Source organism: Mytilus californianus, unplaced genomic scaffold (genome assembly GCF_021869535.1).
Source record: "Mytilus californianus isolate M0D057914Y unplaced genomic scaffold, xbMytCali1.0.p SCAF_9, whole genome shotgun sequence".
NCBI lineage: Eukaryota > Metazoa > Mollusca > Bivalvia > Mytilida > Mytilidae > Mytilus > Mytilus californianus.
The window spans coordinates 62420639-62436569 of record NW_026262745.1 but is presented as its reverse complement, the minus strand read 5'-3'; the positions used below and the strand labels follow the sequence as shown (position 1 = coordinate 62436569).

The following is a 15931-nucleotide window of genomic DNA, read 5'->3' as shown; positions in this document are numbered from 1 at the left end:
TTAGATTATTAAAGAAAAGAGGGAAATGGTCTAGATTTTTGTTGTTGTTACAAAATAAAAAAATTAAAACGCTAAATTATAATTTCACTTACAATTTTTAGATTTTTCATTTTTTCAGTTTTTAGAAATTTTTCATTTGCCGGACACGCTCTTCTTTGATGATTGTTAAAAGTCAAGTGCATTAGCAGTAAAAATAATACACAATCGTTTGTACATTGGTAGGGATTTATGTTTGGGGTTGATGAGGCACATAACAGAATATTGTTTCTATTTGAAATTTCTTGAATATTTGTTTTTTTTCGACTGATTTGATAGATGAATAAAAATATATATATAATCTAAAAACTGTTGACTAAACACCCTGCAGACTGCAGTTTACTCGCACATTCACCTTTTCCACGGCTAACAAAATTCATAATCGTATCTTTTAGTTTGTTTAAATCTATTTCAGTGTTTATTTTTCAAATTTTTTATGTAAATAGTTTTGGATCAACGTCGAGACAGAATAAATTATAATTTATTTAATGAATGATTAAAAACTGAATTATGCATCCAATCTAAATTTATAAGCCTATTATCACCTATATAAAAAATATTTAACAGAACACAATTCTAGTTTTATATTTAAAAAAAAAATAAGTACGCTAAACGAAACTATGCACGCTAAGAAACGATGTACGCTTAACCATACGATATACGCTAAACGAAACGATGTACGCTAAACGATACGGTATACGCTAAACGAAACGAAGTACGCAAAACCATACGATTTACGATAAAAGGGCGCTTATGTTATCGTTTAGAGTATGGTTTATGGTACATGGTTTCGTTCGTACATCATTCGTTCAGCGTCCGTGCAACGTTCGGTCAGCGTTTCGTTTGCATTCGTACACCGTTCGGGTAGCGTACGTACATCGTTCGGGCATCGTCCGTACATGAGTCGGGCATCGTTCGTTTTGTTAACTTTTACGTTACACGGACTGTACCTGTCGATACATTTATTTTTGGCATTGCACAAGTAACGTCTTCTTTTACTGTTCATGACGTTAAAATACGAAATCCCTGGGATGTACTTTAGTTGATTTTAGTCTCTGATGCATGATTTTTTATTATTAATTGTTTTGGCTTTTAACTAGCTGTTAGTAACTGCGAGTACTCTCAAATCGTACTTTCTTTTAATTTGACCTGTTGATACTATTTGTAATGCTTTTTTTTTTATTTAATGTTAACATGGATCTTGTCTATATTCCAACTTTGATTATTTGGTATTTAATTACTACTAATTTTCACTTCTTCGTACTATGAACATCAAAATTATTTCATTTTATCTAGCACTAATTGTATATTTTTATTGTTGATATTCACCCCATATGTACCAAGTGTTGGATTAGTTTTATTGATATTAAAGAAATTTCTTGGTATTCATAAACGGAAGAATTTATACACACAGAAGAAGAAGTATACTTAACAAGAAAATTATTTTCATTTACCTGTGTATAATATGACGCAGGTTTCTTCAAAAGTGATGATTTTCTATAAATTGTTTGAAATTTCACAGTGATATCATACTTTAACTTTGTTTAAACCTGTTTCTTTACTTTTGACTTATTTTATCCCTTATTATTTATCCCTTGTAATTTTTAAATAACTGTGTATTTGCATTCAGGAGTCATAGGTCAAATTTATTCGTTCATTGTGTGTTAATTTACGTTTTTTGATTGAGTTAAGCCTTCCAATTGATATGTTATAGTGTGTTTTTCTATGTTGTGATGTTAAACTATTGTTACAGAAAAGGCAGAAGGTTTGGTACCATTAAAACGTTTAATCCCGCTGCAAATGTTTGCACCTGTCCTAAGTCAGGAATCTGATTACAGTAGTTGTCGTCTGTTTATGTAGTTCATACGTGTTTCTCGTTTCTCGTTTTTATATAAATGAGACCGTTGGTTTTTCCGTTTGAATGGTTTTACACTAGTAAATTTTTGGTGCCCTTTATAGCTTGCTGTTCGGTGTGAGCCAATGCTCCGTGTTAAAGGCCGTACCTTGACCTATAATGGTTTACTTTTATAAATTGTAACTTGGATGGAGAGTTGTCTCATTGGCACTCATACCACATCATCCTATATCTATTAACAGCGTGAACTTGTTCTCGACCTTTACTCTACCAGTACTTAACAATTCTATAAGTGTCTGAACCATTCTCGACCAAGTCTGAACAATGTCCGACCTAGTCTGAACCATACTCGACCTAGTCTGAACCATATATGACAAAGTCATAACCAACCCAGACCTAATTTGCTATATATATATTGTATTTCATAAATTTAGGAAATATTTGTTAGTTATTTCCTTTGGCTTTAAATTTGAACAATTTGTAACCCAAAATGTATTTAATATAGCATTGAAACCAAAAGTTTACGATAAACATTACATAATCATCAACGCCATATGTTAATACGTTTTTGACGAAAACGTATATTATGATGTACAAAATATGAAAAAAGTGAATAAAAACGATATACAATTGACAAATTACAATCGAAGGTTGCTGTTCTTATAAATTAAGGAGAAGTGTTATAATTGCCAATGATAACACTATCAAACAAAGTGGGTTAAACTTCAAAAACTCCAGGTCCCTGATCTAAGATGAACTCTTTCTAAAAGGTTACCAATTTAACACTGTTATTAGATCTTTGAATATTGTTTTATCGGTATTGTTATTGGTTTTGTTATCAATAATAACTTAATATTATTGTTATACACATGTGCATATTCACGGTCCTACAATTAGTCGATATCTATATATTTACATTGCACAAGGTCGTTTTTGTGTGACTGTGACGTCTTTACACAAATTCCATTGGAGTAGAATGTGTACTGATTGATATCGTAGTCTTAGATTCATGATGCTTTTATTAGTTGTTAATTGATAGCCTTCAACTAGTTTTCAGTAACTGCGAATACGCTCAGATCTGTAACTTGTGTATTTTGTGTTTCTGTTGGAAGGTTTGGCTTTGAATCGATCTGATGAGTTTAGCCCTTTCAAACTGATTTTAAAAGTTCGTCCTTATGTAGTGCTGTTAAGCCACTGTCTCATGTTATGGAGGGTTTGGCATCCGCGAACATGTTTAATCCCGCCACAATCTGTATGTGCTTTTTCAAAGTCAGGATCCTGTTATTGAGTGGCTGTCGTTTGTTGCTGTTCAGCATATTTGTGTTTCGTTAAATATGTTGTCCAGTTCGTTTCTTGAGTCGATCTGATGAGTTAAGTCCTCTTAAACTGATTTTAAAAGTTTGTTTTTATGTTGTGTCAAGTTATGAGAGGGTTTGGCGCCCACTTACATATTCATTCCCGCAACATTCTATATTTGTCTATCCCAGTTAAGGCGCCTGTCATTCGGTGGTTGTACATAAATTAGGCCGCTCGTTTTCTCGTTTGAATAGTTTTATATTTGTCATGTCGGCGCCATTTATATCTTGCTATCCAGTATATGTCTTGCTCATTTTTTAAGGCTGTATGGTGACTTATAGCTAGTAGCGTCTACATTATTTGGTCTCTGGTCGAGAGTTATCTCATTAGCAATCCTTCCAAACCATATTATTTTTTATATTGTGGATATCAAATTTTAGCGTACTAAAATATCTAATATTTACATTCACGAATCACTTTTTTATCATGGTATTTACAATGTCTTCAAATAAAACTTGTAAAACTCACCTGTTTGTTAAAAAAACAGTGGAATAAACAAATAAAAAGACCCTGTATGAAAAGAATAATGTAAATAATGTTACAATTTCTTACATCTTTAATCAGACTTTATATACATAGAACTACTATAAAAATGAAGACAGTGCACATACAATACTTAATAGAATAAACATTTTGCTTTGGTTTAGTTCTGCTAAAATTCTTATCCATCCATAAAAGTATTTTGTAAAATAACATGATCAGACTTGTTTATGTACAAGTAACTGTTTATAATAAAAAATCGGATATGTTTTATAAGTATGTCTTCCTTTAGATTTTGCAAAATGTCAAATTTTATGATTTAAAACGATGCAAGTATTTGAATTTGAAAAGAACTAAAATTCAAATTTTTGACTGCAAAATTTTTTTGAAAGTTTTAAAAGTTAACGAATGCTAAAATATCTGTTTGTTTTCTTTATTTTGAAGTATCATTAGAACCCAAATAACATTTTTCTTTGTACCCATGTGGCCTAACGTATATGACGTTATCGGAATTAAACTGAGCGTATTAACTTTACAATGTTCACAATACTATCCAGATAACACCATTTGTTAACAAACATTTGGTGTGTACACGTAAATAGGACAAAATTGTTTAAGAAATTGGATAGACAAATAGTTGCCAATGGAAAAAAAAATCATCAATAGGGAGTTGATGTACAAAGGTTAACAGTAAATTTCCATTATCTCGCGCTGAATATATATCTGCAATTATCTACATTTTTGTATTCGAGTCATAATACGTGTCTTTATCAATTCTTGAAACGATCCTGTGTAAGAATTGCATATATACACTGTGGTGTATGATTTGCATGATCTCCGAAGCTATCTAGATTACTCAATGAATTATATGTGTTGATTCGTATTTAGTCTTCAACTTAGTGGCTTATAAACTGCTGTTGTTTTTCTGAGTTTTCCTGATCTATTATTGGGTCTGTCGATCGGTTTGTCTACGACTTTTTAGTTTAAGATGTTCTTTTTGGATCTTCTAACTTTTAAAAATTACTTTGAGACATCAATTGAAAGCTTCGCAGAAGTTAATAAAATCTTTAATTTAGATATACGAGAAAAAAAAGAAATGAAAGATTAATCTTTTACTTCCAATATAGTCGATGAAGATACTTTTGGCGTACATACTTATGAGCTTGGTATCTTTTATGAGTTTTTTGGCTTTTTTGTCAAAGGTTTAGCACACATCATTATTATTATTATACATATACTAATTTATATCATTATTTGAAGCATAATACCTGTAAAGAGTTGAAAATTGCAAATAAGTATTGAAACACAACCAAATCCTCGTTTACAGAAAATGCACCAAGTACCCATGTTATTCCAAATAACGGTAAAATGACACAGATACTTTCTATACCAATCCTAGATAAAAACAAGTACAAGTTTCATTTCCTTTTTAAAAACTGGTTGCTAATGATTATGCGTATCATAAATAACATGGTTTATTTTGTTTTATTAATTTCTCTTTTCTTGAATACAAGTTACTTTATATTTCCTTAAGACATAAACATTATTCCTTGATCAGGTAATTTTAAAATGAATTTGATTTGCGGAAATTGGTTTCCAAGTAACGAACCTCTGGCTTTTGTTAGGTTTGCATGTTTTTTTTTTTAATTTTTATTTTGGTTCATTTATATGTTTCGGATTTTAGTTTAGCGTTCATTTTGCTGAACTAGTATATATTATTGTTTAGGTGCCAGCTGAATTTTTTCGCTGCGCTGATTACCCTTAGTAGACTTGGCCAGTTTTCTGCTCTTTGGTCGGTTTGTTGTCTCTTTGACACATTCCCGGTTTTCATTCTCAGTTCTATTTAAAGTTCTGAAAATCTCAAAGTGGATTACATGCAAACTGACCCTGTTCTGTTCCTTGCTTATGAACTTTTTGATTACCTTGTTTTTTTTATTAAACCAATAGTTCCAAATGGTGAAATTGAAATAATTCCTTCGTAAATTTTACGGACGTCATCACGAGTTGGTTGATCGTTATGGAATAACCGTTTCACAGATGATATCGGATATGTTCCTTATGTCGTAATTACAATACCATTCTCTTTTCACGAATGTGACCTACCGAATTAGACTATTTACCGGATTTGTTATAACATAAGCAATACGACGGGTGTCATATGTGGAGCAGGATCTGCTTACCCTTCCTGAGCACCGGAGATCACCCCCAGCTTTTTGTTGGGTTCGTGTTGCTTAGTCTTTAGTTTTCTATGTTCTGTCGTCTGTACTATTATTTGTTTATTTGTCTTTTTATTTTTGGCCATGGCGTTGTCAGTTTGTTTTAGATCTATGAGTTTGACTGTCCCTCTGGTATCTTTCGTCCCTCTTTTGTATCTCTGGCAAATCCAGTCAGTGAACAATGTTTACCTGCCATCAGCAGATTAATTGGAGATAATTTTTTATAAAAAAGCACGATTTTATAATGTTTGAGTAAATATGCACAAATTGTACATGTTAATTTACTGCTGTAAAAATTTTAACCAATGAAATGTTACCTTGATTTCTCGTCTAATGTTTTCCTAGCTAACCCTTTAGTGGTCATCATTTTATGTACTGTTAAGACAATGATAACAAAATTGATCTAAAATAAACAATAGAGAGTGAGACATATCATTCCCTATAGAGTACTTTGATTTATTTTCGGATTGTTTGGTGGTACTCGTACACGTGTTGCTTAATCGTAAGTTTGTTTAATTTACTTCGTTGAATATACATTTTAGTTTTTTATTTGTTGTTTTGAATTGTCTTGTCTTTTTTGTGTTATTTGGTTTTGTATCATGCGCAGCTTAACATAATGGATTGTTCAACATTACAAGTAATGCGTACTCGTTAATGTCAATACATATTCAGTTAAATGATGGTTACAATTTTGAATTAAAAAATCATCTAGCATAATAAATAATATTTGACGAAGACAGTTTTAAACTCGTTATGACATTTCCGTTTGTATAAAACCAATACGCACCAAAATTACAAGTAATGCTGGTCCTATGAACGCCCATATGAGGTTTGAATCAAGAGTCAACCAACAACTGAAATGATAAAAGCATCCACTTAAGTTGTTGATGGATAACTAACATTTACCGTACATATTTAGAGCACATAATGCGCATATTCGCAATTAATGTCTATTTAATCACGCTCGAAGCCAAACTATTTGAAAATCCACAACCTTATATTATGAACCAACATTTGTATTATTCCGTAAATGTTTAAACCGTGGACATGTGACACACATATAATATTAAAATAGTTAGTTGAAAAGTACTGTCATGGTTTGCTTGGCACACTTGTAAGTATAACATGCATGTGTAGTAAAAACACTGATTCAAGGGTTTATATAATAATCTGAAAGTGAGTTAAATATAGTCTTTAGCACTAAACCGTTATATAAGATTTGTGATTGTAAAATGTAATAATCGACGAGTGTTAAAACGAAAATTTCTACTTTGGGAATATTTTTTTTTTTATAATTGTGTCGGGTTTTATTTCATATTGAGTCTACTTATTACAAATGATTAACGACAAGCGATATATCACTACAGGAAATACTTTAGCGAGGTTTGAATCCCTTAAAATGTTTAAATATGTTGTATAAACTGACTGTTAACAAATCATAGATACCAGGCTAAAATTGTGTACGCCAGACGCGCGTTTCGTCTTTAGAATACTCACCAGTGACGCTCAATTCAAAACAGTTAAAAAGGCCAAATTAAGTACGAAGTCAAAGAGCATTGAGAACCATAACTGTCAAAAAGTTTTGCAAGATAAAGCTACGATAATCTATATATTACTTGGGTAGAACATCCTTAGTTTTTCAAAACATTCAAAGTTTCGTAAACGATTAATCTATAACTATGACCATATCAATGGTAATTCTTGCAGAAGTGCTGACTAATGGACTGGTAATACCCTGGTAATGGACTAGTAGTTCATATCAAGAAGGCGCTACCATCTTAAAGTTTTAGTTTTTTGGAAAAAAAAAACCAATTAACTACTGCGGTATGATATTATTAGAAGCTTTAAATTTTCAACCGGAAACACATTGAGTCCATACAAAACTAAAGTATAGGACTGTGAATTCATTCTATATTTTGTGTTGCACTATATCAAAAGCAAAAGTGCTCAGCTGAAATTTAAAGACCTTTTCTTTGGATGGATAAACATATTTTGATACCGACTAATGGTAATGATTAGCCTTTTCAGTATGTCTGTGCCTGCCATTCCTATTGGTGCTGTTATTGTTGAAATGTTATTTTTGTGTCTTTTCATTGTCTTTATTTGTTCAGTGATATTTGCTTGTTTTGTTAATTTTCCAATTTGTTTTGTTTTTCAATTTAAAATCTAAGAGATATATCTCTTAAGACAAAACCTATCATTATTTAAGATAAACCTTTGAAAAAAAATTATTTTGCCATATCAAGAAGCGTTTAAATTGTATACACAAAACGAGTTTAAAATAAACATTCAATCGAGATCATTTCTTATTCTTGGCCTAATAGAAAATTGTAAATTATCGGTGACACATTTTAATGAAAACGTTCTTGTGTATCATCATGGAACGACAGATGAAAATAATTACTTCACCTTTGATTTAAGGTAGATAAAGTAAAACATATTTCTGTTGTTGTCTTTATATATCTTTATTATCATGCTTATTCTTTATATTTTTGTAGGTTGCATTTTGTAAATACAGCTGTTTAACAAGCCACGCCACTTTTGCGGAGAAATTTAATATTGATTTCATAGATATTTTGTTTTGTTTATCTACTGGTTCCCATCTATGATCTTTATGATTCAACTCCTAGAGACACAACTTGAGAATGTTACAAGTATCAATACACATGGGTAGCGGCCACATTTTGAGTTCTGAGGAAGACCCAAAGTGAAGGAAGGGGTAGCACAAAATGTGAGTATAAGTTTAAACCATTAGATGTTCGAGGCATATAAATGTTGAAGTTATGCCGCACAGCCTTGTTTTTTTTACCTTTGAAAAAAATAGTAGTGCATTTAAACCATTATTGGATATAATTTGTTACTAAAATTCATAGTAAAAGTGGCAGAGTTTTAGCCGTAAAAGGACTTCCTCATGGGAAATTGTATTGTCTATATTTACAGAAGTGCAACCTGTAGTCAATTTATTCATATTATTCTTGATTCGGTGCGAGTAAAAGATTCACACATTTCATGTTCATATATCTGTTGTTGAAAACCAAAATTCACTTTAAATGTTTAAGATGTCTCTTGATTTTGTTTTGAATATCTGTTGTAATCTCATTAACGTTAAGTATTCACTTACTTTAAATCTTGTTATATGAAATCAGATGTAAATATAAATCAGAAACAAAAAATAATTAAAAAGCAATTAAGAAGACAGAAAACAGTCTTCAACAATAAAAATGTGTCTACGATATCATGATATGTCAATTTCTAGATCGACCAAAGTCTATTAAGGATGTACACCTCTGAGGAGCCAAAAATTTCTAGAACTAAACTTTTTTTCTTAACTGGATTTTTGGGTGTATATGACTGTAAAAAAGTAATGGATGAAGAAAAAATCATATGGTGGTGCATTTCTTTTTTTTGCCACGGCCATTTGAAAGTACCCCATTTAAAAGTACCCCATTTTTATGATTTTACAATTTTTCATCACTTTTTACCTATTTTTGGACATATATCATGAAAAAAAATCACAGTTTCACAGTTAAACTTTTTTTCATACTTTTACTAACGATGAAGTGGACCAATCTGAATAAATTTTACTTTAAAAAAAAATATAGGTAGGTAATAATATAAGAACGTTTTATAAAATTGTGTTGCTTTTTCGTGTCAAACTGACCATGCTGTAAATTTTGTAAATTTGGGATTTTTCTCTTATTTTTAGAACAAAAAGCATATTATATTAACTTCTTTGTTATGGATGAATGACAAAATTACATATCTAAGAATTTTAAAAAGAAAAAAATGATATGAGATGTACATATTTTTGGTAAAATCATTTCTTTATACACTTCACCCATTTTCTCAACATTTTGGCTGATGACACTGACTGGATTGCTTATAAAAATTGAAAATTTCATTACTCAGAAACTACTTATTGTAAGTACACAATTTTTTCACATAGTTTAGTTTGATTATAATATTTTTTAAAGTCATTGGTGTTTCCCACTTGTATAACATGTTTTGGGAATAATTCCCAAACAAGACTGAAACATCAGAAGAATACATCCTTAACGTTGGAAACAATTAAAAAAATCAATTACATATATGCAACAAGTCTACCATCCAGATGTAACTGAAATTAATCACTGATCATAACGGGGTCTTAGTTTTGGATAATACATGTGAATAGGTGTTTGGGTTAAAGAATTTCTTTCAGATCTCAGCCATTTCCTTTTTAGAATTGATCCCTGGACTATCCATACAGAAACAATCATTGCATGAACTGCACGTAACTCTGATATAAATAAATAATTTACCATAAAACTTTGTAAAATCACATGTTAAAATTATAGCAATACTATCATGACTATACCGTACAACTGAGTTCTTCCAATTACTAATGAATATTAAAAAACATGTTTAATGATGCATTTTCATTGCTTGCAAACAGGCAAACAATAGTACACAAAACACACCATAGAAAACTAACGACGGAGCAACACGAACCCAACCAAAAACTGAGGGTGATCCAGGTGCTCCGGAAGGGTAAGCAGATCCTGTACATGTTGTACCCGTCGTGTTGCTAATGTTAAACACATCTTATAAGCTATATAATGAATACGTACAACTGCTCGTTACCATAGCCATTAAGTTTAGTCACACCGGCAGAAATTCCGACAATAATACCCGGAACAACTGAAAATAAAGATGAACATATGAGCAAGTAGACGTGATTATGGTCATCCTTTGAAATTGCGTTGAGCGAACATCCACCACCATTCAAAATGATTAATGTATCAAGATATCATCTGGTTCGTCAACTCTTGTATCAATTTTAAAGCGGTACCGGTAACGTGCTTTACAAGTTTAAAGAAGATTTTGCACTTGGATGTCGTATTCAAAGTTATTTTGCAATCATGACTATATCAACTGTAACCCCTTCTTAGTAATAGCAGTAAGTGTGTGCCAGCTGAACATAGACATGCTAGCAGCCCTAGAAAAGATATATTATCATTATGCTCTTTTGATTTTGTGCTGTTGTTTGTTGAATACCTTTTTTTTTGGTAAATCTATTGTCTTTTGTTCAAAAGTAATTCTTCTTCCGGTTAAAGAACAGGAGTCGTTGCCGTCTATTGAAAATGTGACGTTTTATCGTTTTATAGTATAGTGTTATTAACTGGCTGTTTCTGTATTCTCGAAGAGTCGACGGCCAATACAGCTGATCGAGAATCTATAACAGGGCCAATACATAAACAGCCAGTTCATAACACTTTTATTAAATGATTTTAATTCTTTTAATTAGAATAGACTAAGAAACTTACTGTGAAGAAGATACAGAATTTCATATCTCTGAACTTGTCTTTTCGCATTCACGTCCAAGGATTTTTTGTCAACATTGTCAGATGTAATTTCTGATTTCTCGTCAAAGTACTTAATATAATGCTATAACAATTCATTTTATCTAGCAAATATAAAGTAGCCGGGAAGAATAAATCAAACAGTATAACTATTCTTACTCTTGGATCGTCTGCGTTCTGATGATTGATCAACGGAAATGAAACAGTGTCAATAATCGAAAGTCGTACTCGAAAAGGCTGTGACGTATTTCCGTTTCAAGACTTCAAGACGTTACAAAACACTGAACATCATTTAAACTTTTCATTTTTTGATTTTAAGTAAAAAAATATAATACAAATGTTTTTCTTATGCATAACGATACGTCCAAAATTCAGTAAGGCGTAAGAAAATTGAAACCGGAAGTGAACGTCCCGCGTATTAGCCCATGGGCCAATACGGCTTTTTTTCCGTATTGGCCCTGTTTTTTCGGTATTGGCCCTGTCCGAAAAGCAATATAAGCTCTTGATTTATATCGACAGGGCATCGTCATCAGTATTGCACATGCTGATTTATCTGTATTAGGGCTGATTTGCTCATATTATTTAAAAATACACGAAATATACATGATATCATAGATAAGTTATCAAAATAATCAGAAATAAAAAATCACCTGTACTATATTTGGCGAGTTACCATCGCCAATATGAAATTATCGTAAAGGTAAATATATACTCACCCCAACATGTAGGCAGCAACCAATGAACAATAGATTTTGTTGGGAAAACAATCATAACCATTCTCAATATCAGAATACCCTCAGCTAGCATCAAAGCTAAGTCTGTTAAGAACATATAATGTAAAGTTACTGCGATCGCTGTACAGACTGCCTATTAAGAAGATAGATAAAAAACATTACAAACTACATATTAATTAATTTGACTTTGACGAATTAATTAATAATTAGACACATTAGAAAAATTAATTTCTGTTCATCGAATCTATAAAATGTCCTCCATAGCATATTTCTATGCAATAAAATGATGAATTTTGTTGTGCCTACCTGTTGAAGAAAAACGTATTTGCGAGTTTAGATATTGGCCATACAAGCACCTGCAGGTCTATTGTTTTTCATCAACAGTACAATCTATTAATTAGCTACTAATTATTTGATGCCATGTTTCTTAGTAAATGATTTTAAGTTTTAAACGGTCATTTTGATCTTAACATGATCTGAAAAGTCTAAACAAATACTTATTCAGTCATGTTCAGTCTTTCAGTCAATTTTCAGACTTTTCCACTGCATTTAATTCAATACTGTTCAAACAATTTTCTGGCTGTTAATTCAGCCATGTTCAGTAGCTTTTCAGACAATTCAGTATCATGTTGTTGTATACAGTTGAATAACAATTACCTACCAGTCTGAACACAAACCGAACAGAATTTAAGTCACTGTAAGCTAATTATCTGAACAGTTCTGAGTTGAAATCGATGTATAAGTCTGAAAACTGACCGACAGATTGTTTATGACTTCATAATTTATTGTTCAGTCTTTTAAGAATTATTCCGATCAAATTACCTTTTCAGATCAAAATTGATTTACTAGTGGTATAAAATAATACATGCTATAAAAAAGAGTCAGAAAAACACGACGGGTGGCACATGCGGAGCAGAATCTGCTTACCCTTCCGTAGCACCTGAGATCTCCCCCGTCATCAGTTGGGTTCGTGTTGCTCAGTCTTTAATTTTTTTATTTTGTGTTTTGTATACTATTGTTTGTTTTTTTGGTCTTTTATTTTTGGCCATGGCGTTGTTAGTTAATTTACAACTTATGAGTTTGAATTTCCCTTTGATATCTTTTGCCTCTCTTCTCTTTAAAAAATAACAAAGGACCATAAAAATCATAAGTAAAGAAAAAACTTGTAAAAAAGACGTGAAAGATAAACAACAAAACACAACACAAACAACTAACTACTGAGCAAGATGGACCCGAAGACAAAGCAGGGAGTAATTAGGTGCTCTTCAATGAAAGGATAAACTTACCCTAATTTATAAATGATTCCCGTCGAGTTTCTCATAGCGAGTGAAGTTCGATTATAAGTCGTATTCTATTCGATAAGGTCAAAATCAAGAAAAAAAAGGGCGAGATTGATTCTACGGCAATGGTAGCATATCCATGGTAATCTATAACTCAGATATTTCAAATCGCTTCGACGTCCGTATAACTTTCGAAGGGATATTTGCAACTTTACTATAATGAACCCTTTCAATTATTCTCTTGAAAAAAAGCAACGCTCAATTAAGAACATTGTAATGCAAAATGTAGAATGTATACTCCATATGTAAGCACTGCTGGATTCTTGCTTCATAGAAATAGAAAGTTACAATTGGAAAGCTGCAATATTTTTTAGTCTTAAGGTTTAGTGATCAACCGACCATCATTGACAATTTCAGGACTTCAAATCATGAAGCATAATAAAATGTACATGTAGCTGTGGTATACCTTTTCCAAATTTGGGGAAAAAAAGGAGAAATTGGTTCAACATCGTTATATGTAATATTGATATTGTTTTACTGTTTATGTTCTTACCTTATTCTCTGTTCGTGTTATACCAGCTAGGAAAAGGACATAAGACAGAATTAACGCTACACATAAGTTCATCAGTGTTTTTGATCTATCAGTTCTTACATACCTACAAAAATCATTAAGAAACAAAATAATCATTAGTCATAACATTCTGTTTTTTGCATACAAAGTACTGTTTACTCCTAAGATGGAGAGTGTTAAGACTTTGTCATGTTTGTATCATGAAAAAAATACTTTTCGGTGATCGGTGATAAGAGTCAAATGACAGCTGTAACATAGATCTCCATTTCGAGTTTGATCTTCTTATGACTTGCAAATTCCTGTCACCATGGTCACTGATCATGGCAAATATACAAGTATGACAGTGGGGCGTATTTGCCTTAATTTAACAAATATAACATAATATATTATATCAAACATTTCCAAGTCATTACTCCCGAATCAAGCCATAGAAGATATCCACATACATATGCAAATGTCACATTGAAAAGTACATATATACAGTTAACTTTGTAATTCTAGTAGAAGAGATTAGAGGCAAACAAAAGACGATCTGTTAATTCGTGCATTTTCCCATGCATTTCAAATGTCTCTTTGCTTTGGTAGACCGTTACAGTAGGTTCTTTGTTCAAGACGTCATTCACGACGATTGTCCTCGAGTAAACTGGCGTAACTCAATCATAAAATAAATTCAAATTTAATAACTTAACAATTAATCTTTCTTTCAAGTTGCTACGTTTAAAGTGCTTCAACTGTAATATAGATATTCAAAACTTACCTCCAAAGTACTAAATGAACGACAATTGTAATGAATAGAAACAGAATTGATATTCCACATCCTATTGCTGAAATGAGGCTCAATGGAAAGTTGTGAGGCGATGGCTTAAACAAGTGGTAATTAGAAGTTAATATGAGTCTGTGTATAATCTTAAATCAAATATAATTTATAATGTAATTTGTCGATGTTAGTACTTATCTCATAAAAAAAAGGACGGTGCACATCGACACGCACAGCGAATGCTTTGTTTTCATTTTCTTATCATCTACAATTTTGATGAAATCGTCGACCTTACAATTAAGTATTTGATTTCAAGAAATCGCTGTACTACTTAAAAATTATTACATGAGGGTTTTCGATATCACAAACTTGTCAAAACATTTACTAAATTTCATCATCGGTACAAGGACATTATTCTTAAATATAAATCAACGTGCAGACACCTTATACATTCAGGTATTTCACATCCAATCTTTTATGGTAATATTCTATACAAAGCACAAACATGTCGTTATTCACCTCAAAAGCTTACCAACCAGACTTATTCAGAAGGGATAAAGTTACGATACTGTTGTCAGCTCATTAAAGATGGTATTTTTATTCACTTATAGGGTCTTTTCATCGGAAATAAACACATTTATTCTGAAACCAGTTGTTGCCATGATACGGGACATGTTCTTCTCGTATATTTTATGATGGTTTGATACTAAACCCCTAACGTGAGGAATTGTGCTTGATTTTCACATAACGAAGACATAATCTTTCATCAGTTTAGTTGAGTTCTGAAACTGGCATGTCAGTAACTGCTAGTACTCTTTTGCTAATTTATGTTGATCATTGTCGTTTGCTTAATTTTGCTTTGTTTCTTCTGTTAACTATTCTAACATCGGACTCGGACTTATTTTAAACTGAGTTTTACTGTGCGTATTGCTGTGTGTTTGTTTATTGGCTAGATGTATAGGAGGAAGGTTGAGATTTCACAAAACATCTTAAACCTCGCCGCATTTTTAGCAAGTCAGGAACCTATGGTCTTTGTTAGTCTTGTTTTGTTTTCTAATTTGGTTCATTTATATGTTTCGAAGTTTAGTGTGACGACGATTTTCTCTGAACTAGTCCACATTTGTGTTTAGGGGCGAGCTGAAGTCCGCCTCCGGGTGCTGGATTTTGTCGCTGTGTTGAAGACTCATTGGTTGGATATTTACTGCTCTTTCGTCGGGTTGTTGTCTCTTTGATACATTCCCCGTTTCCATTCTCATTTTTATTATTTATTCATAAGAACATAGATATGCTTCCCAACTACATAT

General features: G+C 31.9%; 1 protein-coding gene across 1 annotated transcript in view; it reads right to left on the bottom strand.

Moving 5' to 3' along the window:
• Window positions 1-15931, bottom strand: part of LOC127714522 (adhesion G protein-coupled receptor L4-like) — a 115702-nt gene that overhangs the window by 11304 nt on the left and 88467 nt on the right. The window contains exons 16-23 of the mRNA XM_052220607.1: window positions 14628-14731; window positions 13853-13955; window positions 12002-12152; window positions 10554-10623; window positions 6731-6797; window positions 6261-6346; window positions 4996-5122; window positions 3716-3757 (exon numbers count right to left, since the gene is read on the bottom strand). Coding sequence (XP_052076567.1) covers window positions 3716-3757; window positions 4996-5122; window positions 6261-6346; window positions 6731-6797; window positions 10554-10623; window positions 12002-12152; window positions 13853-13955; window positions 14628-14731 — 750 coding nt within the window. The remainder of the gene's footprint in view (window positions 1-3715; window positions 3758-4995; window positions 5123-6260; window positions 6347-6730; window positions 6798-10553; window positions 10624-12001; window positions 12153-13852; window positions 13956-14627; window positions 14732-15931) is intronic.